Below are 27,498 nucleotides of genomic sequence, written 5' to 3'. Positions count from 1 at the left end.
AGAAAGAAGGCTGGCTGGAAAGAAATGCCATGTGGTGCAATGTGGTAGGTGCTATGATAGACAGGTGTGTGTAATGTTGAAGGGACCCGGGGTGGGGAGGCAGAACTTCTAGTTACTGTTTGGAAGTGCACATTGCTAGGTCTTATACAAGTGGTTATATTATTTCAAAGGCTTTTGATCACATCTAAATGGATTCCCTGTATTAACATGTTGGGATTTTCTACATCTTTGAAAGGGTTTCCTGGGAAGGAGTGGGACCTAAAGGTTAAGAATAGGGGGCCCGGAGGCAATTAGACCTGGATTTAAAATCTGGGCCTGTGCCTGACCTTCCAGCCGGGTGACTTGGGGAAATCCCTTACTCTTCCACCTCCATAAAAGAGTGTACAAGGCCAGGGATTAAATATCATAGATACAACACATACAGCACATGCCTGCCATGCGGTAGGTGTTCCTTTCTATCTTGCCCCAGGTGACTGTAGCTCTTTTTGGCTCGTGGTGGTGCTGGTGACAGAAGCTTGTTTATATTAAAAATTTCACGGGAAATTTTTAATATAAATTTATTTATATTATATAAATTATATATATAATATATAAATTATATATATTATATAAAAAAAATAACACAGAGGCTTAGTTGGCTGATTTTTTTTTTAGAAAGGTGTTTATTGGTATAAAAACAATTTAAACATTATATAAATACAATATAAATATTTCTTTTAAAAATATGCATAAGTTAGCCGTGTATTTGAGGTAAACCTACACATTCCAAGAAATGACCTGGCTCTGAAACATCAAGGATATTCAAGCTGCATAGCATTTTATGTTAACCTTTTCAAGATGAATACATAAAATATTTCAAGTGGTACCTCATAAAAAATATAAATATCTATTACTTATATAAATTAACTCAATATCACATATTTAAATATCAATAAATTAAAAATAATTAAAATAGTGTCCTAACGCTCATACTTTTAGTTCTTCACAGAGAACAACATAAGTTATGTGCCCAATGGACAGGTTTCTGACCAAAGAAAGGAATGCCCATGAACTACAGCAATCTTAGATGCCCAGGCTACATGATCCGAACAGCCCTCAGGCTGAACTGCAGGAAATCCTCAAGGCTCCGCAGGATGAGGTGAATTGTTGTATGCTTCAGCCACTTGTCCTGCGCCTTCAGGATAGTCTGCAGGCTGGTGTCTATGGTGGGGTCAGGGGTGGTCACTTCATCCTGACTCTTTACCTGAGGGGGAAAAAAAGCAGAAAGAACTATTTAAATATTGAACAAATCGGGTGCCTGGGTGGCTCAGCTGGTTAAGCGTCTGCCTTCAGCTCAGGTCATGATCCCAGAGTCCTAGGATCGAGTCCCACATCGGGCTCCCTGCTCAGCGGGGAGCCGGCTTCTTCCTCTCCCACTCCCCCTGCTTGTGTTCCCTCTCTCGCTGTGTCTCTCTCTGTCAAATAAATAAATAAAATCTTTTAAAAAAAATGAATGGGGATTGGGTGCCTGGGTGGCTCAGATGGTTAAGCGTCTGCCTTTGGCTCAGGTCATGATCCCAGAGTCCTGGGATCGAGTCCCAAATCGGGCTCCCTGCTCAACAGGGAGCCTGCTTCTCCCTCTGCCCCCCCCTCTCTTATAAATAAATAAATAAAATCTTTTAAAAAAATACTGAACAAATCCTTTGCAGTGGAGGGATGCTCTGGGCTGTGGGAAGACATTCAAATTTGGGGTGAAGGAGACTACTTGGAGCTGCCTGCCCTGACTCACCCAGGTAGGGTGAGGTGCCTCTCCTCTGAGCCCACTGGAGCCCACTCTGTGTGCAGGCCTTTCACAGCAACTGAATTCTAATCACCTTTTTGCTGCTCTAACTCTGTTAGACCATGAGCATCTCGAGGGCAGCGATGGTATCTTGTCTTCCCTTATGCTAAACAGTGCCTGGCACATAGCCCCATCCAGCTGGTATCTACTGAGGGCCCACTGATCTAATGGGGTGTAAGGAGGACCAGGAAACACCTTTCCACAGACCCACTGACATGAGTCTAGGTAATTGTGGGAGGCCTTGGACCTCCAAAGTGTGCTTCTAGAGCACTGCAGCATTGGCATCACCAGGAGCTTATTAGGGATGTGACTCTCAGGTCTCACCCCAGACCTGCTGGATCAGACTCTGCACTGTGATGAGATCCCCGGAGGTTTGGTGTGATTAAAGTGGGAAAAGCCCTGGTTTAAGGCAGACAGCCAAGAGAGGTAGTGGCAGTATCAACACCAATGTGCCTGCTTCTCTGTCTAGGGACCTTCTCATTGGGCTTTGTTCAGCTCACCTGCACACTGTGCCCTCAAGCCTCCAATCTGTGGCATTTGAATGGCTAGCTGGTAGTGACCAAAGCCTTTGGTACCTGCTCTTCTAGCCTTTTACCATTTCTCAGCATTAACTCTTCTGGCAAAAAGTAAGGGGAAAGAGTTGAAAATAACCACAATGGCAAGAATATCATTTGGCAGTAATTAAGATATTAAAATAATTTTTATGCTCTGTGTTCTTTTTTATTATGGATCACTGAGCAGGATTGGATGTGCTTCCTTCTGCCTCTACAGATTTTTTTTTCCTATTTCTTAAGCTATTCTAGTAGAAGATGATGCTAAAATCCACCTCATTTAATATAGTTTTAAATACAGTTAATGATGTCGTTTGCGGAAGAGAGCCAAAAGAAAAAAAAAAGGTTTCAACTAACGGGAACTATTTCTTAGATCCTTTCCTTTACATGTGGCTATTCTCTTTTGAACGGGCTTTGCACTCTCAAGTTGTCTAGGTTCCTTTCTTTGAGCCTGTCTTCCTCACACCAAGGGAGAGGACGAGGAAATGCTCACCTTTCTCATCAGCATCTGGAGCAGGAGTTTGGTACTGATGTACACAGAGTTGGCATTTTCCTTATTACCCTCATAGTTGGCCTGGAGGTATTTCAAGTGTGTCTGAAACTCCAGAAGACCGGTAGCGATTCTTGTCAGGCAGGTCTCCTAAGAGGAAAGACGGGAAAATCGGTTATTTCTAGAAAGATATAATCAATTTTAAGAGCTAAAACTGCTAGAAGTCAGCACCTTCTCCCTCTGCCCTTCCAGGGAACTTAAAATACTTCTGAGCATTATATTTTGAGACATCAGACAGCTTCAGATGTCCCCTTTTTTAAATTATCCGGACAGAGACATCAGTTAATCAGTTTCACCCAAAGCCTGATAGATGCTGGAATGTGGCAAGGCGGTCCTTCTCTGATTCTCCCCTGATACTCTCCCTTCTGGCTGTACCCCTGTCCTTGTCGATACTGGACTGAAACCTCTTTTTTATGGACTGTTCTGAAGTCAGTTCAGCATATCCCATGGTCTGGAAGGAGAAGGGTATAGAGAACGACCTCTATAGGCAGGGCAGACCTGGGTCCTGCTCAGGGCGGCCCAGGAGAAGGACCCCCTCATCCAGGATGAATGAGCTACACCTGCTGGGGCTTCTAACATTTGACAGTTGTGAAAATCCCAACACAGAAGGGCTCTCTCTAATCATGCCATTCAAAAATAAGTTGCCTTAGAAAGATTTAAGTTGGCCTCCTCGTGAAATTTACATGATGTTCTTTACATTGATCCACTTCTTTGTTTTCTGTCTGGTCTGTGTGTATACAGACACTGCATATAAGAGGGAGAACTTTTGACTAAGGAGTCGCTAAAAGTAAATGTGATGTGTTCGTACCTGGTTGAACCCAGATTGGAAGCACCCGTCCTTTTCTGCCAGCTTCGGAAGATGTAGGTTGTTTTCTGCCAGTGCCTCCTTGCTGTCTTCACACTTGTTATACTTGTCACACATCTGGGAAGGAATACCAGGACTGTTATCACACACGTGCCCCTTAAAGCAAACACCACTAGAGGGCCGATTCGTGTTTTAGCGTGGCAGGAAGTTCTCTAAGAAAATGAAGTCACACTGCATTAGCATCCAAGCAAGCAAGGTCTGGTGAAGATGGGCCCACTTGGGTTCGATGCTGGGCTTACCTATGACTTCACACCTGTTACCTATCCTGAGTCTCTGTGTCCCTATCTCTTCAGACTGGGGATAATGAAACTCCTCCCTTCTAAGTTTATATTTGTGAAGATGAGACATAATATTTATGTAAAGTGTGAAGCACATAGTAGGTACTTGATAAGTGACAGCAATTTTGATGATAATTGGGCAAATATAATTTGAGCTATATATATAATGTTCCAGCTAGAAGTACCTATGAGGATCTAGTCCAATTCCATAATTTTAGAGAGGGGGCCCAGAGATGGTAGGAAATTTGCCAAAGATCACAAAACTGGTTCAGTAGAACCAGAACTAGATTTGGTTCGGGCTCCCAATACTCTCTCCTGTACTCTTTCCTTTCCACTGAACAGCCAATTTACGTTATGTTTAAAGCTTTGGAGCTGCTTTAACTTATCTATGATTTTGCCACTTGAGTGGGCTACCACATATGCATCTTATATGCTGGAATCACTCTAGGGAGTCCCTAACCACTGAACTTCCATGACATAAAAGTTCTGTGATTGTCCTGAGAAGCTCAACATTTATTTCAGCTGGCACTTTGCTTATCTTTCCAAAGTCCAAGAGACACAAAGAAGATTGATAGACCTTATTTTTTTGGTTAGAAATTAGGAAGTCCTGAGAGTCAGTGACACCCAGTTCCTGCCAAGTCTGGAGCTGGGAATGGGCCAGGAGGCATGGATTTCAGCCCCATTGTATATTTTCCAGGAGGGAAAGGAGCTACCTGAGACCAGCAGCAGAAGAGAAGTACAGTAGACAGTCTGCCCCTTTGGCCTGAAATCTGTACTGCCCCAGAACCCAGCAAAGACCTCCCAGTGCAGGAGCCCTTGTCCACATCCAGGGTCTAGGAGATGAATGCCCACACAGGCCCTTTATCACCCTCAGTTGAGCCTACCCACCTCCTTTCTCAGTGCAGAGATTTTGCCGAGGATGTACTTAATGAATTCTTCCATTTTGTCTGGAGAGGTGAGTGGTGGTCTATTCGAGGTGGCATCAGCTTGGGACTCTCCTCCCACGGGTCCCGGGGTAGGAAAAGCAGTAGCCATCACCAGGAGCAGCCCCAGGGAGAAGGCGACTGGACTGAAGGCGCCTGTGCCGGAGGCAAGGGAGAGCAGCCAGTGAGCAGACTGCACAGCTGGGGGAGCTGTGCTTCTGGCTGCTGGCCCCCAGCCAGCCCTCCCAGCGGAAACACACCCCTCCCTCAGCCAGGCCCGGCTGCCAGGCGGTTCCAGGGCTAGGGATTTCCTTCACTTACTTGCGGAGAGGGAGTTCATAGCTGGGGTCCTGGAGGGCAGATGGAGCTCTCTTGCGTTCCTGGTGGGCTCGAGGGCAGAATGAGCCTCAGACATCCCCAGTCTCATATTTATTGGGGGTTGAGACTCTAATATTGAGACTCATGGGAAAATCCCACATTTGATAAATCTTTGTTGGAGGGTGGGGGTGGGGCCAGAGCGGGTGGGGCTGATTGGAAACCTTATTAAGATTGTGCAATGTGACGTCCTTTAGCATCACAGGAATCACAACCAGGGGAAAAAGTGCCGCTTAGGTCATTACAAAGGCTAGCGCTAAGAAGCAGGATCACTCTTCCTTTACTTTCTTTTCTGCTTTTACATTTTTAAAAAATTTATTTAATTTTTTTTTTTTAGTGACTCAGCATTTTGGCATGTCTTAAGAGGGAAAGTAAAGCTGAAGTCATGCACGAAGTTTTGTGGGGGGGAGGGTGGGCAGGGCGAGAAGCTAAGGCTGACAATGATTAAAAAAATACTTTAATTACCAGATTAACAGGCTAGGATTTAGTATTCCAGTTAATTCATATTTGTAAAAACCTAAGATGTGTTGACCTGAGCGTCCTCAGACCACACCACAGCCCACTAGCCTGGGGTTACAAGTAAGATGCCACTAAGAACCATCTGCAGGACTTCCCTTTCCTGGCTGTCTCTGCAACGAACTGTTGCAGAACTGCCCGACTGCCCCCAGATCTCGCACAGTTGTCTCGAGGAGTCTCCAGGCAGTGCACGGTGCTCACGTACATGACTCCTTTGTGCCACCGTGTGGCATCTGCCAGTCTCTTTCTCACCTCTTCTAGCCCACTTCAGCCAGGTCAGCCTCAGCCCTGCTCTCTCCCTGGGGCCCCCGGTTAAGACTTGGATCTCTGTGCCAAGGGGTTCGCCTTGTGTTGCTGGCGCTGTCCCCACCACTGGCAACGGGGTGATCCTGCTCCTGAGGGGAGTCCTGAGGGGCCCAGGTGGGTATTGTCTCTGCTGGAGCCCTCAAGTTAGTGACACCCACTTGGTTCAGGGCAGAAGTGGAGAGAATACCACTTACCTCTTTGATGGGATGTCAAAGAAGAACCTTGTGACATTTTCTAGAGCTTGTGTTCATAGCTCCCTTCTGCTGTATGACTTTTCTTTGAGTTCAGAGGCAACTGGGAAGAAATTTGCTAACACCGACAAGGCTCTAAAGTTCTGAATCACACCTGCCCAAGGTTTTCTTATTGGGTTGAGCCTGCGCAGCTTGTACGGGTTCCCTCTGCCTTATGATGACGTCTCTTGCAGGAGGGTCCTTGGTCTCATGCAAATGGGCTCTAGACCAAGCTGCCCTACCAGTCTCCCAGACACCCAGGCAGCTCACAAGATTGGCTCCAGGCTGAAACCAGGACCTTGTACAGCATCATAAAAAAAAAGAAGAAAAAAGAAAAAGGAAGGAAGGAAGAAGAAAAAGAAAGAAAGAAAGAAAGAAAGAAAGAAAGAAAGAAAGAAAGAAAGAAAGAAAGAAAGAAAGAAAGAAAGAAAGAAAGAAAGAAAGAAAGAAATTTACAAAACACTGTGTTATCATGATCAGCTTCTTTGGTTTGCAAAGATCTCATCAGGATTGCGAAAACAAGAACCTTTGCTAGGGTATTTAAAATATGAACTGATTTACTCAAGTTTTGTTTTGTGAACAACACTTTAGAACTTGCCTGTTGGGGAAAGTGAGGTCATCCATTCTTTCACTGACTTTCTAAAGAGAGGCAGATCCTGTAGCAGTAGTGGGGTTTTTTGTTTGAAAATGAAAATGGGAGAGGATGGTTGAATGTTTTCGCTTTTACTGTTCTTGGGTCTTGAGCAACTCAGACACCCCCAGCCGAGTCCTCTCTCCTGCACTGAATGAAGCCACCTCTCCTGGCCCCTGTGTGATACATGCAATAGGCCTCTGTCATGTGGGATTGCTTTTTCTCATATATCTATGTTTTTGAAAATATGACTCAGTAAATTTCAAATACTTAGTGACTCAACAACTTACAGATTTTTCTTTTCAGTTAAAGTTTTTAAAGGGGCATCTGGGTGGCTCAGGTGATTAAGCGTCTGCCTTTGGCTCAGGTCATGATTCCGGGGTCCTGGGATTGAGCCCCGCATTGGGCTCCATGCTCAGCAGGGAGTCTGCTTCTCCTTCTCCCACTCCCCACTGCTTTTGTGCTCTCTCTCTCTGTCAAATAAATAAAATCTTTAAAAAATGAAAAAAAAAAAGGTTTTAAAGTAGGAAGTACACGTATCATGATAAAATGTTCAAACAGGACATCCAGACATATAGGGAAAAGTAAATCTCCTTCCTTTCCAGCTTCTCTCCTTAGAGGTAGCCCCTGACCCATAGTATTTTCTTTTCTTTCTCTCTTTTTTTTTTTAAGATTTTACTTACGTATTTGAGAGAGAGAGAGAGCACGAGAGCGCGTGTGCGCGCTTGCATGAGTGAGAGCGGGGGGAGGGGCAGAGGGAGAGGGAGAGGGAGAGAGAGAATCTCAAGCAGACACCACTGAGTGGGGAGCCCCACATGGAGCTTGATCTCAGGACCCTGAGATCATGACCTGAGTCGAAGTCAAGAGTCAGATGTTTAACCAACTGTGCCACCCAAATGTCCCTGACCCATAGTATTTCAACTAAATCCTGTTACCCTAATCTGGGTGAGGTTTTCTTGGCTACCTAGGTACACACCTCTGGATTTACATCATTGGTTTATATGTTGTACACACTTGCATACACATTTGTACATAAATATACACACACTATAATTTTCCATTGTGTGGATGCCACATAGGCAGTTCTCTGCATCATAGAGCACAGGCTTTTGAGTTGTACAGCATGGGTTTAAAGCCCAGCTCTGACACTTGCTGTATGACCTTGGCTAAGTTCCCCCAAGGATCTGTGCCCTTGTTTGCTCATCTAATAAAACTGGGATAATAGCAGTTCTTCCCATATTGCTGTTGTGAAGACTGAAAGATGAAGTGTAAAAAATCCCTGATACATAGTAATGTTACAGGATTTTCTCCTTCGGTGCCCACTGTTCTTGGTCACGCCGCTTCAAAGAGTGAAGAGGTAGACCAGGCAGAGTTGTGAGCAGCAAAGCAAGGTTTACTGAATGATAGCAAAGTGATAGTACAAAGCTCCCAAAGAGGGAGGGGACCCGAGAGGCTTGTCCTGGGAGTTTGTAAGTCTAGGGGTTTTTATGGGCTTGTTAGCGGGGGCTGTTTTAATCTGATGAACCCTTCCTGTGCCTGTCATCCAATCAGGTTTTTGTCATCTACCTACCACATGGGAAAGGGTGGAGGGCTCCTTCCAGGGTGGTATAAGATCCTTTCAAGGGTGGTTTCCTCTTAGGGTGGGGGGGAGAGGGGGGCCCTTGTCCCTGCCTGCCTGCCTTCCACCTATCCTTCATCAGTAATGCCGCAGGAAACACTTGATCTTTGTAACATTCTGCACTCAGGGTCTCTGCCTTGGAGAGCTCCTTCAGCTCAGCTCCATCATCCCATGTGTGGTCCTGCCTGCTATGAATGAGCCAGGCCGCTGTGCCAGTGAGCAGCTTGTCTCCCAGTCATTTTTCCTCTGAAGAAATGAGATTCTGTGTTTTGTTGAAAATGCCTTTTGGCAAAAGTGGAAGATGAAGAAAAAAAGTGGTTCTCCTCTTCTTTGTGAACATTAAGATCCCCAAGCCTGGTCTCTCAATTTGGATATTGAGCACAGCTTGTGTTTTTCTCCTACACCATTTCTAAGGCTTTCTGCCAAGTGTTTTTATGACAGAAGCCCCAGCCTTCCCTGTCCTTGGCCATCGTCATTGTTCAAAGTCTTGAAAGTGACCCTTTAGGGTGAAGGGGTCTGATTTCATCAGACCTTGTGCTTCTGGCAGCCAGGAAAGAGCAAGTGGTGTGGGGATGGGAATGCACATATTGAAGGATACTGTCTGCCACCTTGCACATTGCAAGCCTCTAGGATCTATATTAGTATCAATGCCTTGGGCTGGCATTTGCTTGTGGGAGAAATGGGCTCTTCTTTGCTCCAAAGCACTAACGCAACATCTGTAACTCCACCATGATAGCTTCCTTTCTTTGGATCTCAATGCATCTTCCACTTGGAGAACTCATGCATCATATTTTAATACGTACAAATGACCAGGAAAGGCCATGCTGTCAGCATTTATTAATTAATAACCTCAATTGCTGGATTGCACCATAGCTGATTTGAAGTGACTGGCAGCTGAGACCCAAGAGAGGCAGGACAAATGGGAACCTATGGGCGGGAAGAAGAGAAACCAAGTAGCTTTGAATCCTTTACCACCTTCTCTAGGCTGGCTGGTCCTGTCTGTGCCCCTCAGAATTCTGCCCATGACTGCTTTCCTACATGTTGGTGGGGTCCAATTCAGAGAGTTCATCAGTGCATTCAAGGTGAAGGAGAAAAAAATAACTTCCATTTGGCCTGATGCTCTCAGGAGAAGAGGTGTTCTCCACATCTCACAGGTTAAAATGTGGTATTGTGCTCTGTTTTTTTTTAAGATTTTTAAAAAATTTATTAGAGATAGCGCACAAGCAGAGGGAATGGCAGGCAGAGGGAGAGGGAGAAGCAGACTCCGCGTTGAGCAGGGGAGCCCGACATGGGGCTCAGTCCCAGGACCTTGAACCAAAGGCAGACGCTCAACTGACTGAGCCACCCAGGCGTCCCTGTGCTCTCTGCCTTTATTCCAGGGACTGGGGATGGGTGGGTCTGTGATCTAGTGAGAGGGAGTATCCCAAGAACAAAAGAGAAGTCACTGGGTACTAGGGAATTTGCAGTTGCTGTCAGAATGTAGTTTCACTTGTCACTAAGTCATAAGAAGTTTACAGACTGAGACAGTCTCCTGCCAAGCAGACACCAGGCCCGTAGGGCTCTGGGAAATGTCTGCTTTGGGAAAAGCGGTGGTGTTACTCGGAGAGAGAATAGGAGGGACATTTGTTATGTCTACTTGGAAAGGGCTGGCTGATCTTGGAGGACAGCCCTACCTAGAGACCAGAGCTCTGGACCGTTCCCAGCCTGGCCCAATCCCAGTCCTGGCCGTCACAGTTTCAACTCTGATGCCTGGCTGTTGCTCCTGGTGACTTCTTGGTTTGGCCTCAGCTTTTCTGAGAGCAAAGGTGTGCTGGGGTTATGCCTAGCTCTTCCTAACCCAGGAAAGAGGCACGCCGGCCTGCTGTGTGCCTGATCCCCAACTGCATGTGGAGCTCAATGAGGAGGCCCTCATTGTTTTGCTCTCAGTGTTTTGCCTTGATACCTTCCCCTACTGAAGTGGAAAATCCCAGGCATTTTAGGAGGGAAGTGGCCTCTCTTGGGGCCACAATGTAGACTCCCCTTGCCTTGGGGACCGCCCCCCTCCTCACGTCCCCTTTCCTCTGGTCTCCAAGCCTGGAAGAAGGTGCTTGGATTTTCCGATGTTAATAAGCCAGCTGCTTTGAAGCTGGTTTGGTGATGAGAACTTGCTTTGCTGATTTGGAAGGAGCCCCACTGGTCCTGCGCCCTGGGGCTGGGGAGGTCACTCAGGCTCAGTTTCAGTGCTTCATCTCTTCTCCATCCGTGGGGTAGGCCTTCTGTGTTGGTGGCTGCTGGTTCTGCTTTACAATTAGGAAACGTCAACTTGTCAGCAAGGAGCACTGAGTTAATTTATTCTCACGAGTCATTTGAACCATCTTTGGTTTCTCCAGAGATCTCAGTTCTCTTGAGTTCAGTGTCATAGACAGAAACTAAGCATGCAAAAGCATGCTTTTGTGGCTGGTTCCTTCCACTCTTTCCCTCAAAATTAAGGTACTAAGAACCCATTTGAAATCATCACATGTGATGGTAAGACCAGGGGATTCTGCTGGGCTGGCTGTGACGTTTTTCACCCCCTTTCCCTGCCCTTTTGGTTACTTATTTGCTGAAAAGAGAGTGTCTTTGTCTTTCTGAACTAAGCCTCATGTATGTTTTACTTAGCAAGCTGAGTCTATGAAGGTAGGGAAGGTCTCTCTAGTCCTTATGGTAGAATAATTTCCATGATACACCTTGGACGTGTGGAACGCTCAGTAATTCTGAGACATTGGGGCTTATTATTCCTGAAGAAGGGTCCACCTGGATTAATTAAAAATATTACAGAAGAATTCAGATCCAGGTAAGCCGGTCAAAGAATCATAAGTAATTTCTATTGAGCTATTGAGTTCTACATAACTATGTACAGGTGTGGTTGTATGCAGGGCAGAGCAGAATCCTTGACCTGAAGACCATAGCCATGGCTCCAAGGGGTGCTGCCCTCACTGTGTAAGGATGGCCTTAGAGGCCTGGCTTCCCAGGAAGCCGGGCTGGTGGTCTGCTCTCACTTTGGTCTGCTGGACCTGTAGCTCCTCCTGTGTTGTGGGGTCTCCACAGTGGTCTGGGTCTGAGCAGCAATATTGTGTCCCCCAATATTGCTCTGTGGGATTATGGCCCCATGTCTGCTATCTTGGAAGACATGTTGCTTTTGTGCTACTTTGCTGTAGGTGAAAGGTAGGGTAGGAGGGAAGGCACGGCCTGCTGCACTAGTGAGCTTGGCAAGTGAACAGGATGCACAAAATGGTTTCCTCCACTCTGGCATTTGAAATTGCCTTCTGGTCACACTTTTCTGGGGAGCTGATGAGCTTTTGAAAGGAGAGACTGCATTCCCATAGGTTTGTTTGCGGCCTTGGTACCTAAGCAATTGCTGCTAACTGCTTCAGATTCTCTTGTCCTTCAGGACCATCAGCAGAAAGGCTGTAATATATACTCGTTACTCTGTGGTAAGTTTGTTGACTGAGGCCCCAGTAAAGCTACTGAAGACATCAGGTATATAATATAGTCTAGGGCAGGTCAGATGTGAGAAGAAATTTGGGTTCTGGGCTTTTTCCATCTGATATCATCTGGCCACTCTGTTGGCTAGGTTTGTGAAGACCCCTTTGGCCTTTCTGACTTGCCTTAGATTGCAGGATTCAGAAGGAGGTTGGGGCTTTTTGCTATCAACAAAAACTTTTGGCTGAATGTAAGTTTTCCATGAATTAGGCTTGTCTTTTCATTGCATTGCTGAATCTTTGGCTTCTTGTGTTTCTTCAGTGTTACTACAGACAAATATGAGCATTAGGATGGTGAATAATGGGAAGATTTGGGGCGAAGTGCTCTCTGATCTCAGGGATCCATTAGAGAGATACTCTTTAAATTTCCTCCTAGCTCCAGTATTCAGTGATTCTGTGGATCTTCACTAACCATGCCTAATAATCCAGAGCCTACTCTTCATGGACTCTACATTGGGAAACAGTTCTTGGAAAGGCAAAAGTCTAATGCTGTCTTCCAGTTCACACCCAAGTGTGGCTGCTTGGGGAGCCTCCCATTTTGACATGCCGGGGATCATGGCGGCCACAGGCAGAATAAACTGATGTAGAAGATGTCGAAGCCCAGACATTTCAATGCAAGGAAGTAGCAGATTTATTAGTTATCATATAAGCAGAAACAGATCAATATTCAAAATTTTAATTATTTTTAACTTCAAAAAGAATTACACAAGCAATATATATTCTATGTAGAAAATTGAGAAAATAGAGAAAGGCAAAAAGGAAAAAAACTGCAAAACAATCTTATCACTGAGTGACAATCATTGTTATCATGAGGTTGTAACCACCCTTGTTATCTTCTGTGTAGCTATACATGTATAAATGTACAGAAAATAGAAAACTATCACACATAGCATGTTTTCTGCTTTTCCTTTCAATACCACTTTCTACATATAAACATGCTGGGTAGTTCTCTGAGTAGAGGTTATGTAGATAATGGCTGCTGAGCAACCATCTCAGCATAAGACCAGGATGGAGCCCAGGCAGAGGTGTGATGGGGCTGGCTGGTTCAGCTCCAGAGAGCCGACTGTACTCGTTTCTTCCCAACCCTGCATTTAGTAATTCCCATTGGTAGCTTCATATTAGACAAGGTGGGAGTGTTTACACTATGGAAGTTGGCAAATGTACAAACCAACTTCCCTACAAAGGGGAAGGGATACCAGCGGGCTCAAAGGAATAAAGGGATATTTTGGAGGCAAAAATCAATACAAGCAGAGATTGGTGGTCAAATGGTACTATTTAGGAAATGTAGGAAAAGCATGTATCAAAGGCATTATTTTCTCTTACACTTCAAAGGCAGTTGGCCATGAAGTTTTTTAAAGGAAAGACATTGTTCTGGTCAAAGCATGCTGCTGCTCTGTCGCAGAATGAAGGCTGTAATTTGTATAAACAGGTAGTCACAGGCTACCAGCTGAGTTTGGGGGAATCAGGATGTGCACAGGGCAGAATTTCTGTTCTACAGAATTAGATGTCCTTCAGTTTCCCCAGATACCGGCTCATGCCATAGTAGATCAGGGCAGAGGCTAGGCCCAGCTCTTGAGCCATGGCCAAGTTAGGGAAAGGAGACTTGTCTCTGTGAGAGAATTAGACACAGCAAGGCGGCCGCCCACAGGCTTGATTTCTGCTTTGTCACTGTGCCATTCCAACCAGACTGATGAATCAGGAGTCCGGCTTTTGGGTCCTTAGTGGACAGGATGAGAAGAGCCCTGAAGCATTCTTAGGGTCCCCAAAGGATTGCATCTTGGGTCATGAGTTTAGCTCTTAACCATACCCAAATCATAATGACTTATCCTGCTGTTATTCTTGGCATTGTGTCTTAGTGTACTACGTCCTCCTTTTGATTCATCTCCGTTACAGTTCTGTTGCATATTTCTAGGACATTGCATTAGGAAAACAGTGTCGTTAAATCCAACCCCTGCCTCCTTCCGAGGGCACCCGCAGATGACAGGAACCTGGTTGATACTTGACTGCGTCATACCCAAACTTCAGAATATTGAGTAAAATGTAAAACTCCCTGTTAGAAACTTGGTTCCATTTATATGGCACAGCTCCCAGGCAGACCACATGAGGCTCTATGCCTTTATTTTTTTCCCCCCTCTCCAAAGGATGTAAATTTTCTCCTAACACTTTCATCACAGGATAGAATGACATCTTGCGGATGCCATGACATCTCTCGGTTCTCAACTTCCATGAAGACTAAGACTGTGCCTCGATCCTCCCGGAAGCCTTCGCTGACCCATTTCCAGGAACAGTGAGGGCTCCCTTCCGGGCTCTCCTGTAGTGTCATGTGCTGTACTAATCAGTTTCCAGGCAGTGTTGTGGTGGCACAGGCTCTCGAGCCGGACTGTCTAGTCCAAATCCCTCTTCTGTCATTTCAAGCTATAGTCGGCTGTGAAGTTGCTGAACATCCCAGCTTCATTCTTCTCCTCCGTAGCAATTTTACCTCACTTCATGCAGTTGTCAAAACCTATGTAAAATGCCTAGCTCCCCACCTGGCACATAGGAGAAGCCCAATAATCATTAATATTGCTCTCTCTGCAGGTGACTGAAAGCTTCTTGAGGGCTTCATCTTCTAATGTCAATGAGTAGCAAACACAGTTTTGAACCGTTACTAGATGCTTGGGGCTGATGAATGAAGGAAAGGTGGGGTATCCTTTCAATTGACCTGTCACAAATAATCATCAAGAGTTTAGAAACAGAAAATAGTTTAATACAAAAAAATTTTCTTTTTGTGCATGCTTTTTTTATGTCATATAAAATATTATGCTCTCTTGATTTTTCAAATTTCGAAGACTGTAATGCTTTATTTAATAAATTTAAAAATATGCATGTATGTGTATTTATTCCCTACTGCAGGCAGTACGTTTTACTAAAAGAAGCATGGATTTCAGAGACAGACTTGGTTTAAATGCCAGCTGCATCATTTACTGCTCATATGGCTTTGGGCAAGGCTTCAATCCCCTGTGCCTGAGTTTGCTCATTTGCAAACTGTGGCAAAGAAAACTTTCCTTCTGGGGTGGTTGTGAAAATTGGATGGATGAAATCACACCCATAAAGCATAGTTATTGGTATAGACAAAATTGTCAGCAGATGCTAATTTTTTTTAAAGTTGTTTTATTACAGGTGGGGCAAGGGACACAGGGGAACAAGAAGAGAATTAGAAGAGGATCAGGATAGACAAAGCGTGACAGAGAAAGACAGCTAAAAAAGATAGAAACAACCACCAAAAAATAAAGACAAATAAAATGGCCTATAGATTCATTTTGTTTAAAATACTGTATTTTTATTTTTTACTTTTTGCAAAGGGAACACATACCCACGGCACAAAATTCACAAGGTACCAAAGGGTACTCAGTGAAAAATTAATTACTTCCACCCTGCCTGAGCCAACCAATTGATCTCTTTAGGGGCAAGTACTTCTACGGGTTTTTTTCCTTGTGATTCCTTCCAGGAATACTCTATACATTGATAAGCAAAATATTCCTACTTCCCATGATCTAGTTTTATTCTTCTACATAAGTGGAGGTGCACTAACGACACTGTTCTGCAGCTTGCTTCCTCCGTTGAATGTGTTTTAGTGATCATGTCTTTTCGGGAGATACAACACTGCCTCCTTCCTTTCAGCCCTTGTATTCCATTTATTAACCCATCCCCCACTGATGGAATTTTAGGTTGTTTCCAATCTTTTGTTATTACAGATAAAACTACAATGAATAATTTCATCTGTGATTTCACACATGTGAATGTATCAGTGGGATGGTTTCCTAGAAACGGAGTTGCTTACTCAAAGGATACCGGCAATTTTGATAGACAGATCGAGGTTGTACCAAGTTAACACTCCTGGCCAGAAGCGAGAACTCTTGTTCCTCATACTCTTGTCAACACATAATAGTATCAATTTTGATCTTTGCCAGACTGGCGAGGGAAAAACATATCTCTGTGTCACCCTAATTTGCATCTCTCTTATTACAGGTAAGAGGGAGTAGCCGATCAGATATTTGAGAATTTTTATTTCACTTTCCATGAACTCTATGTCATATTGTTTGTCTGAGTTTTTGTTGGTTATTGATCCTTTTTTTTTTAAGATTTTATTTATTTATTTATTTGAGAGAGAGTACGAGCGGGCTGGGGAGGAGCAGAAGGAGAGGGAGAAGCAGGCTCCCCGCTGAGCAGGGAGCCCGATGCGGGGCTCGATCCCAGGACCCTGGGATCATGACCTGAGCCGAAGGCAGATGCTTAACGACTGAGCCACCCAGGCGCCCCGTATTGATCTTTTCCATATTGACTTGAAGGAGCTCTTGATATACTCCAAAGCATAAACTTCTGTTTTTCACGTTTATTTTTGGTTTATCATTCATGTGTCTATGAGTTTATAGTGGCTTTTTTTTTTCCATGCAGAAAGTTTAGATTTCGATGAAGTAGACTTTATATCCTTTCTTTTATGGCTTCTGGATTTTGTGACACACGTGAAAAGTCTTAGTCTACTCTGAAATCAGGAGAATATTCTTCTAAGTTTTCCTTGAGTATTCTTAAGTAAAGTTTTTCAAAGTACCGAGCAAATACAAACTATGCTTGTCACACGACAAGATGAACTAGTCTTGTCCATCATCCTGATATAAATGTGCACACACAGGAAAAAATGCAGGTTTTGCTGGAAGGTGGAATAAACAGTACTTTCCCCTCTCTTTGTGCTTTTCTTTGTTTTGCCAGTTTTCTTCGTTGATCATGTATTACTTTGATCCTCAGAAAGACATTAATTAAATAAAAAGGTACTTCTACCTCCTTTAAACTTTTAAAAAGACATCCTTTGGTTCCTGGATCTTTTGGAATGCTAGTAATGCTGCCTAATTTGCTTTGGAAACAGTCTGTCTGGCTTCCAGCCTGAACAGCTTTGGCCGGGTCCTAGTGACTTTGTTGTTAAATCCATAGGGAGCATTTTAGTGCTCATCTTACTTTCCAATGTCAGATCTGAAGCTCCTGACCACGCCTTTCTGCTTGGCCTCCCTGCTGGTCCTCACTCCTTTTTGTGGCTGCTTCTCAGTTTGCTGTCCTAGCTGACCTCTCAGCTTGGTAACATTTAGGAGGGCTCCCTGTGCACCAGCTGCTCTAAATACTTTTCATAGATTATCTCATTTAGTCCTCACCACAGTTTTCTAAGGGAGCTATGATTATCAACTGTATTTTTCAGATGAGAAAATGGAGAATTAGAAAAGTTGAGTAACAAGTCCAAGAGAGCCCAGCTAGGGTAGAGCCAAGATTAGAACCCAGGGATTCTGTGCTCTTAACCACCCCTCTAAACTGCTTAACTTATGAGCATGCTCAACCGTCCCAGGCAGTTCCGTGCTTTCCATGGGCTGGCTCATCCCTGGGTGGTTTACTTACCCTTTCTCTTCTACACATATGACTTCCAAGTGTATATCTGTGGCTCAGATCTCTCTTGCATTCTAGACTGACAGTCTAGATATTTTCAGTTTTTGGTGGAGATTTCCACTTGGAACTCCCACAGACACCTTAGATTCAGCATGCCAGTATCTCCTAAGATGGTGTGTCTGGAAAAATGGGAGATATTATTTTCATAGTGCCCAGTGGAAAAGACTGGCAAATTAGAACCTGGGAGACTTGAACTTAATTATTCTATATCTGAGGTTGGCATGTTGTATTAGGTTCGAGTCAATTCATCAGCACCTGCTAGGACTGTGGCCCTAGCCCTCAAAGAACTTTCAATGATTTAGCTTGATTTGCATGGCCTTGGTCTTTTAATGCCAATAAATCCATTTGGAAGATTGGTTGCTTTTTCCCCACAGCCCAAAGTAATTTGCTTACCCTGATGGGAAGTCTCATTCATTTCCTAAAAATGAACAGAGCTTCCTCTCATGGAATAATTAGCATTGAAGGCCTGGATCCGTTCAAATCCTCTGAGAGTCTAGGTCCAGTCCACTGGAATTAGTAATCACAGTGAACTTGGAGGTAGGGCATTTAATTTAAAAACATTCCAGTGGGAGGAGGAAACTTCAACCAGAAAAGGGATCTTCTGGCTGAAAGATTGGTTTTTATGCTTTTGCAATTGATGATAATCACCATAGGAAGGGCATTACTAATTCCAGTTCTCCAGGATGTTTTCTTTTCATTTCTCTATTAATTTTTAAAAAATTATAAAAATAACACATACTAATTGTAATTGTGCCAAGACTGCCAGCCCCTTGAGATGACCACTGTTACAGTTGTATCACCTCACAGACCCTGCCACAGGCTCACACGAATGGATACAGACAGGCACCATAATTAGACCTACAGGGTTGGGTTATTACTTATTTTTCAAGTCATGAAATCATAAAATGTATGTTACTCTGCAACTTGTTTTTCTCACTTAGGTCTATATCATGAATACCCATCCAGGTCAGCTAACATGGCTTTTACTATTTTTAATAATATGTAATATAGCATGTTCCATGATTTATTTGGCCAATTTCCTTTCGATAAACACCCAGGTTGTTTTCAGTTTTCCATCTCTACAGGCAAGGCTACAGGAGACATCCTTATATATATTCTTACATAATGAAGCATTTATTACTAAAGAGCTCTCAAAGTAAGATTGCCAAACTACAGAGTTGGCTGGTTTCTAGAACAACATTGATACATGAGCAGGGGAAGGGAAAAGGGAAGTGATGTACTTCTGTCTGTCAGGTAGTACAGTAGGTACTTTCCATAAATTGTTTAATTTCATCTTGGTCTCCTGCCTGTGGTCATGCCCCAGCCCCTCCTCTACATAACCCACATGAGCAGGTCACCCCTGTGCTTGGAGGCACTGTGTGGCTCCCACCTCCTCCAGGTAAAGGCCAAGCTACTAAGACGGCCCTCAAGGCTCTCCACGGTTTGATCTCATCTGCCTCCTCAGTCTCTCTCCCACTCACTTCACATTCCAGCACACCTCAACTATTTGCTGTTACCCACCTTACCAGGGTGCTGCAACCCTCTCTGCCTTTGCTCTGCCTTCCTCTCTGTTCTGATGGTCCTTCCTCACCTCATCCCCTGGCTCTTCTCTCACTCACCAACTAGCACTCAGTCTCTGGCTCCTTCAGAATGGCTTTTGCAGGCTGGTTTATGAGTTAGGAAGGCTGGATCAGGCTGAAGTGACTTTAACCCACAGATCTCAGTGGCTTCACACACAATTACTGTTTGGTCAATCAAAGTCTGCTTCAGGTGTGGGTCATCATTCTCTCTGGCAGCGCCCCTTGGTGACCTACATGGATGGGCTGATGGAAGTTTCGCCATCCTGTAATTGTATCATCCTGAACACTTGGCTCTCCTGGTCCACGTGGCAGGTGAAGAGAATACTGAGAGTGTCATGCTGGCAGTTAAATGTATTGTTACCCCCATTCTTAGCCCACTGGCCAGCCCTATTACACTGCCCTGCTTAACTGCAAGGGGGCAGAAATATAGTCCTCTCATGAGGCTGGAAGGAAAGCAGAATTGGACATGGATCAGCACTAGAAGCTTCTACTACAGGTGAGATGCCGTCACTCTCTATATGTCTATTGAAATTATCATGTGGCATTAGAATGATAATTTATGTCCTCTCTACTAGAGTGGGCACTTTGGGAGAGTAGAGGACTCTACCTTGTTCATTTTCATATCTCTGGCATCTGGCACTTGTCTGGCACATAGGAAATGGCAGAGAAAATTGTGTTAACCAAATCCATTCATACACATCAACAATCTACATATTATATATGAGACACTAAAGTTTAGAGAAGTCAGTTAATTCCCCTGTGATCACACCGCTGGGAGCTAGCAAAGCTGAATTAAAACCCAAGTCTGTCAGATTCCAAAACTCATGCTTTTAGGAAAGGTTCTAGAAGTTAAGATTCCCAGGTCTGATTTGGGACAATGAGCAGTTCCCTCACTGGAGATGAATTCAGTTTTAGATACCCAAGAACCCTAACAGTCTCTTTAGTGAACCAAGTCTGGGATTCATCTAACCAAGGGACTTCCTCTTTGTGTTCTGGGAGCTGGTGTTGAAAAATTAAGCAGCTCTTTATAACCCCAGATCTCCCAGGTATGTACTTAAGACAAAGCAAGAAAAACAAACTGAAGGACATTTAAGCCACTATCAGCTCTGATATTCCTCTGTCCTCACTTAATATATTTGAATTTTTTTTTTTTAGATTTTATTTATTTGACAGAGAGAGAGACACAGAGAGAGAGAGAACACAAGCAGGGGGAGTGGGAGAGGGAGAAGCAGGCTTCCCGCGGAGCAGGGAGCCCAATGTGGGGCTCGATCCCAGGACCCTGGGATCATGACCCAAGCCGAAGGCAGATGCTTAATAACTGAGCCACCCAGGCACTCCAATATATTTGAATTTAAATAAACCCCCCACTTTCATGTAATGTGTGTGGCTACAGAGTGCTGTAGAATTGGGGTTTGAAACTGAGTTTGAACTCCCCCTCTGCCACATCCTTACCCCATGCTGGACTTCCGAGCCTCCCTTTCCTTATTTTACAAAGTAACACTGACTATAAGAATTCTCACCTCAGGGGCACCTGGGTGGCTCAGCATCTGCCTTCAGCTCAGGTCATGATCCTGGGGTCCTGGGATAGAGTCCCATGGCAGGCTGCCTGCTCTGTGGGGTGTCTGCTTCTTCCTCTCCCTCTGCCCCCCACCCTCCTGTGCTCGCTCTCTCATGCACGATATCTCTCTCAAAGTCTTAAAAAGAAAAAAAAGAATACTCACCTCACTTTGTGCTCCACTGACTCAAATTTCCAATAGAACCTCAGGTAAGCATCCTACTATATACCACAGTTCTCTGGAGAAACAGAACCAACAGGAGATTATATGTATATGTATTATATAATATATGGAATTGGCTAACATGACTAGGGAGGCTGAGAAGTCCCAAGATCTGCAGTTGGCAAGCTAGAGACCCAGGAGAGCCAGTGATACAATCCCAGAATCTGAAGGCCTGTGAGCCAGGTTGACGTAAGTCTCCATCAGATAGTAGGAGACCAGTGTTCCAGCTCAAGCATTCAGGCAGAGAGAGGGTGAATCCTTACTCAGCCTTTTTGTTGTATTCAGGCCCTCCATGGATTGGATGAGGCTTACCTACACTGGAGAGGACAATGTGCTTTATTCAGTCTACCTACTCAAACATTAATTTAGTCCAAGACACCCTCACAGACACACTCACAGTAACATTTAACCAAATATCTAGGCGTCCATGGCCTATGCAAGTTGGCACAAAATTAACTATCACACCTAACCTTCCTTATGTCCCATAATTTGCACTATTTGTTAATCTAAGGATTCATGCTTGCATTCTTCCTATGTTGCTATTTTGTGTTTAAAAACATTGAAAGACAAAGTACTGGAAGTAGACTAATTTTACCTTCTAAAAACATTTTTAAGTGAAAATTATTTACTAAAGATCCAATGAGAATCCAGTTCAAAATAATCCCCACCAATTTTCACTGTTTTCCCTTACCTTGATTAAATTACTTTTTTTTTAACTTAAAAAAAAAGTAGACTTCCATTTAGAGCAGTTTTTGGTTCACAGTAAAATTGAGTGGAAGGTACAAAGATTTCCCAAAGAGCCCCTACCTTCACACATGCACAACCTCCACTCTTAGCAATATCCCACCAGAGTGGTACCTTTGTTACAACCAGTGAACCCACACTGATACATTATATCCAAAATCAATAGTTTACATTAGGGTTCACTCTTGTACATTCTATGGTTTTTAACAAATGTATAATGACATGTACCCACCATTAAAATATACAGAGAAGGGCGCCTGGGTGGCTCAGTTGGTTAAGCGACTGCCTTTGGCTCAGGTCATGATCCTGGAGTCCCGGGATCGAGTCCCACGTTGGGCTCTCTGCTCAGCAGGGAGTCTGCTTCTCCCTCTGACCCTCTTCCCTCTTGTGCTTTCTATCTCTCATTCTCTCTCTCTCTGAAATAAATAAATAAAATCTTTAAAAATAAAAATAAAAAAAATAAAATAAAATATACAGAGAAGTTTCACTGCCCCCCAAATCCTCTGTGCTCCACCCTAGTCATCCCCTTCCTTCCCCTATCCCTGGCAACCACTGATCCTTTTACTGTTTCTACAGTTTTGTCTTTTCCAGACTGTCATTAATATTCGAATCAGATAGGCTTTTCAGATTGGCTTCTTTCATAGGAATATGCTATTATGTTTCCTCTATGTCTTTTCATGATAGCTCAGCCCTGGTTTATTTTTATCCTAGCATACAACACTAGTTAAGATACATTCCTTATCTATTGGCATGCATGTTCATTGTTCATCTCTCCCACCAGAATGGAAGCTTCTGGAAGGCAGGGGCTTTGTTTTTTCACTGTGTCCCAGTCCCTATGAAAGTATTCAGTACATAATAAGCTCTCAAAAAAGTTTATTGAATAAATGAATGAACACATGAATCTTTTATAACTATAAGCCTCTCATTTGGGGAATTATTTCTGATATATAAGAGTTAATCTGATACCGCTATTTCAATGGGATTTTTTTAAAAGATTTTTATTTATTTATTTGAGAGGGAGTGAGAGTGAGCAGGAGCTGAGGGAGGGGCAGAGGGAGAAGCAGGCTCCCCACTGAACAGGGAGTCACATGCAGGGCTCCGTGCGGGGCTCGATAAGGGACGCCATGCAGGGCTCGATCCCAGGACCCTGGGATCATGACCTGAGCCCAAGGAAGACACTCAACCGACTAAGCCACCCAGGCGCCCCTTCAATGGGATTTAAATGTGATATAGTCTTACAGTCCCTCTTGGTTTGGATACAGGACTGGAGAGCTCATCAGTGACCAATGAAATAGAAGAAATCATTGGTTTCCAGCAAAGCACTATTTTAATTTGTTTTTAATGCAGAAATAGAGTATAAATGGAAGTGGACTATTTAATTTTCTATCACCAGAAGTGCATCTAGTGATAACTATCTAAAAAGCTTTAAAATTTTCTATTATAAAAGCAATAAAGTTTCCCTCTGGGCATACCCATTGACCCCTATCCCATTCCCTAGAGGTAACTTCTCTCAAGAGTTCTGGAAGTTTTGTGTAATATATAAAATTTTTGTGTAGTTGGTCACAGATTAACTTAGTCCCTACACTTGGATTGACAAAAGGCAGCACCTCTGTGTTGCTCTGGTAGGTTATCTTTTTTCCCCTCCTTAGTCCTTCCCCATTGGGCAGAACGGAAGCCTAATTCTGTCAAGTAATGGGAGCTCAGTCTCTTCTGCTTTAAATAGTCTCCTGTTGCTTTGATATGGCTCCTTTCAAAGAAACGTTTGGTCTTGTGGCACTCCATTCCCCTGCCTTCTCCTGTCCAAGATGACACCTTGGGGAATTTATCTGGAAACTCACTGGTCCTGTGGTAGGAGTGTAGGTCACACTTTGTCTGCATGGTCAGGCTGCTAGTATCTTCTCCTGAAGCCCGCAGCTAGCAGCTGTGAGGCCTGTGCTCCCTCAGGTTGGTCCACCTGCTGACTTAGCCCATCTAGGATTCCATTGGCCTGGGGGCTCTTAGCATGGCAGCCCCTCACTGTCACTCTCCCCAACTTACCACTTCCCTGGAGACCTCCTTTTTAAGCTGGCCAGCCAACACTACCAGGTACCTTCTATGCCCCTTTCCAGGGTACTCTCACTATGCATGGAGCCAGGAGAGTCCTGGGCCACTAGATCCAGGCCCTTTTTCTGCCTTATCACATCTCCTGAAGGCTTTTTATCTCTGACGGAATGCGTGGAAAACTGTATGAGGCAGTATCTTCCCGGCCTGTCAAGTGGAAAAGGAACAAGAGGCCCTCTGCTTTTGACTTTCCCTTTAACCTAACACTTATACTGTCTGGGATTTTGGCTTGGGAGGCAGGATTTCCATAACACACATGTCTGACCCTCTGCCTCTCCTCTCTCTCTCTCTTTCTCTCTCCTTCCCATAGCCCGCCGAGCCTGAAGTTTGGGCTTTTATTTTATCTCCTTCCTGTCTGCTAGGGACCTCTCCTATGGCATATTCTTCTGCATGCCAACTCTAGTGCTATGTCTTAGACCAAACACTAAGTGAGAATTCAGGGAGAGAAATAAGCTTGCTGATAAGGGAACATACATATGTTCGGAAATTCTTTAAAAAAGGTACCTGTGCATATCTTAGTTTAACTAGTCAAAGGCGAGGTCATACTACTTATAATGCTGTTTCTTCTTTTTCAATTTCATATTTCTTGAAGATCTTTCCGTATGCACACACAAACACCTATCTACCTTATTCTTTTTAAAGAGCTACATGACAGGCCGTAAAAACAAACATAGTTTATTTAGCCAGTCTCCTCTTGAAGGATGGTTAGGTCATTTTCCAGTTATTTTCAATACAAATATTGCTGTAGTGATCATTACTATACATAGTTTTGCTTTTCTTGCATATTTGCGTGAGTATATCTTTTGGTTCTATCTCTAGCAATGGAATTGCAGAACCAACTGGTCTGTGAATTTAAGATTATCTAAGAAAGTTCTAGTACTCCTCAGTCTCATCTACCAGTAAGGAAGTCATAGTTTTTCCTTGAGATAATGGCTTTTTATAACTATGTCAATGATTAAGAGAGCATAAGGATACATTTGGAAGAAAGGAAGAAACAGGAAGGAAAGAGAGGGGTCATTTGGCAAGTGCCAGTATAATGTGGAACCGAGCGTAAGGTTCATGGATGGAATCAAAGAGACTTGGTTGAGAATTCCAGCTCTGCCATTGATTAACTCTGTTGACCTCAGTTTCCCCATTTATATGGGTTGTTGTGAAAATCAAGTCAGAGAATACATGTGCAGTATTTAGTATTTGATAAATGCTTATTCTCGGAACTACTATTATGTGCCTGGTACTATGTTAGATGTTTAACGTGTACCAGACAATTAAGGGAATGCAAAAGGAAGCACTAGACTTTATTTCAGATTAATTGGAAAAACACACCAAGTCTGTCAGAAACTATTAGGAAACAATGAAGACCTTCAAAAGCTCTAAGTGCCCTAAAATTCAGATCTACTTTGGAGATGATTTATGTGGATAATTAAAAAAAAAATCCATTTCAGTGAAATAATTTCTTCTTGGGAGTTTGATGCTTTTAAAGAGCCCACTTTAATTTCACATGACTTTTTTTTTTAAAGATTTTATTTATTTATTTATTTGAGAGAGAGAGAGAGAAATAGCATGGGAGGGGAGAGGGTCAGAGGGAGAAGCAGGCTCCCCGCTGAGCCGGTAGCCTGATGTGGGACTTGATCCCAGGACTCCGGGATCATGACCAGAGCCGAAGGCAGTCACTTAACCAACTGAGCCACCCAGGCATCCTCACATGACTTTCTTGAAAGCATCTCATAAACCATATGATAGGCTGATATGTCAACCTCATTTTTCAAAAGTTCAATTACATATTTGGTCATGGTTTCTACAGAGTCAACATCCTGAAATTCTTTTAAAAATGTTATTGGTATCTGGGTTGAAAAGTAGCTTCAGAGTAGAGTTGAGGTAGATTTGGTTCTTCCAGTTGGTTTCAAGGGGAAATTTTCGGCTTCTTTTTAGTATTGTTTTGTGAAATGTCAGAGTCTTGTGTGTTTCTCTGGTTAAGGGTGCGGTGGTGCCTGCCCAGGGTCAATAGAGGAAATGATGAAATAATGAAACTTAACTGTGGCTCTGCTCAACTAGGGGCTGGAAGGCCAGCTACAGCCCCAAATCTGGCCATATTACATCATGACACTCACTGGTGATACTGCGAATACGTTGTTTGGGACCTTCTTCATTCTCTCCTCTATTACTCATCTCTTAGAGTTTGAGGGTGAGTCAGACCTGGAGTCAGGAGCCCTTATTCTGGCTCTTACTACCTGTGTGACCTAAGGGAACTCTTTTTTGGTTTATGCTTTCTCATAGTCCAGTGGAGACAAATATCCATAAATGTGCATTTTAATAAGCGCTTCAGGAGATTCTGATATGGGAGGAAGCAGTGAAGACCTTTCAGGGCACTAAAATCTGGAGACATGGGGTGACTTGCCTAGGACCATGCAACTAATCAGTGGCAAAGTCCAAAATTGATCCAGAGTTTCCTGCTTCTGGGTTCAAGCATTTTGCCTATAAAAGCAGTGGCCTACTGGGTTTGAGGCAGTAGGAGAAGAATCCTCTAGCGTGATCTCCAAACATAAAGCAGCTCAAGACAGAAAGACCCTAGACAGAGCCACCCATTCAGTTCCAAGGTGTACCACTTTACTCGCTTCTCCTTCCTCCCAGTTTTCCCAGTGCTACCCCCTTTTCTTCAAGCTCCAGGGAAAAACCTAGGAGTCATTGCAGGTACCTTCCACTCCTTCATCCCATATGTAATCTTCTGGAAGGCCTATCAATTTTCCCTTATAAGTTACATTCACATTTATCTACTTCTGTCTTCACGGCTACCACCCTAGTCCAATTTTCCAACATCTCTCACCTGGACTGTAACTTTCTGTCTGGTCTCAAACTGAACTTTTCACAATGTGATTCTGCTCTCTCTCTCTCCCATCTGGTTTAAAAACCTTTAATGACACCCTTAGGCTATTAGGTTGGAGACACAATGTGATGTGACCTCCAGTGCCCTGTAAGGTCTGGCTCTTTAGTCGTATCTTGTGGCATTCTTCTCCTCTTTGTACTCCTTCTTCCAGTCCCCTGGACCTATCAGCTCCTCTTTGCCATAGGGCCTTTGTACATGTTGCTCTTTGGCCTGGAACACTCTTTTTCTCCCTTCTTCCTTTGCCCAGTCAGCTCCTACTCATCCTTCAGATCTTAGCTCAAGGCTTCACTTTCCTACAAAAACCTTTCCTAACTGCTTCCAGTTTGTCAAGTTCCTGTTACAAACACCCCCTAGAACCATTTCCCCCTGTATGTATGTTTATCACAGTCTACAATTCAAACACTCACTTGTGTAAATACTTGGTTAATTTCTGTCTTTCCCACCCTGTCGTATGTTCCATGAGAACAGATAAAATGATTTTGCTCACTGTTCCCCTAGTGTCTAGCACAGTGCCTGGCACAGAGTTAGTCCTTAGTAAATATCTGTTTAATGAATGAATGAAACTTATGTTCAGTTCTTTCTTAAATCTCCCCTTGATCTACCTCATCTAGCTCCAATCACCCAAGGCCTGTCTTTCATATATTTACATTTAGCTGGGCACGTGTATATATGTGTTTTGTCTTTTATATTCTCTTTATCATAAGGTAACTTCTACATTCCATCTCAGCCGTCTTCATCAATACTTTCTAAGCTGAGTGTCTCAGATAGGAAATAGCATGGGCCTCGT

General features: G+C 43.7%; 1 protein-coding gene across 2 annotated transcripts; it reads right to left on the bottom strand.

Annotated features, from left to right (window-relative positions):
- Window positions 1-1,015: 1,015 nt before the first annotated feature.
- IL6 (interleukin 6) lies at window positions 1,016-5,413 on the bottom strand. Of its 2 annotated transcripts, none has more exons than XM_028119347.2 (5): window positions 5,308-5,413; window positions 4,952-5,127; window positions 3,729-3,842; window positions 2,864-3,010; window positions 1,016-1,243 (listed from the first exon to the last, which is right to left on the bottom strand). In XM_028119347.2, the coding sequence occupies exons 1-5, from the start codon at window positions 5,411-5,413 to the stop codon at window positions 1,076-1,078; spliced, it is 711 nt and encodes a 236-aa protein (XP_027975148.2). In that variant the 3' UTR covers window positions 1,016-1,075. The 2 variants fall into 2 exon arrangements, with proteins under 2 accessions (XP_027975148.2, XP_027975146.2); XM_028119345.2 differs by having other exon boundaries at window positions 4,952-5,142; window positions 5,308-5,326.
- Between the last annotated feature and the right edge of the window lie 22,085 nt (window positions 5,414-27,498).

The sequence above is a fragment of the Eumetopias jubatus genome, unplaced genomic scaffold, assembly GCF_037043125.1.
Source record: "Eumetopias jubatus isolate StellerSeaLion01/CBP00866 unplaced genomic scaffold, mEumJub1_p1.0 scaffold_14, whole genome shotgun sequence".
NCBI lineage: Eukaryota > Metazoa > Chordata > Mammalia > Carnivora > Otariidae > Eumetopias > Eumetopias jubatus.
The sequence above is the reverse complement of the archived record's forward strand: the minus strand, read 5'-3'. Positions and strand labels throughout refer to the sequence as shown.

Coding starts and splice junctions, on each gene's coding strand:
- IL6 (XM_028119347.2), bottom strand. CDS start 5,413: ATGAGACTGGGGATGTCTGAGGCTCATTCTGCCCTCGAGCCCACCAGG. Junction 5,128..5,307: donor TATGAACTCCCTCTCCGCAA/GTAAGTGAAGGA, acceptor CCTTCAGTCCAG/TCGCCTTCTCCCTGGGGCTG. Junction 3,843..4,951: donor TCTCTGCACTGAGAAAGGAG/GTGGGTAGGCTC, acceptor ATTCCTTCCCAG/ATGTGTGACAAGTATAACAA.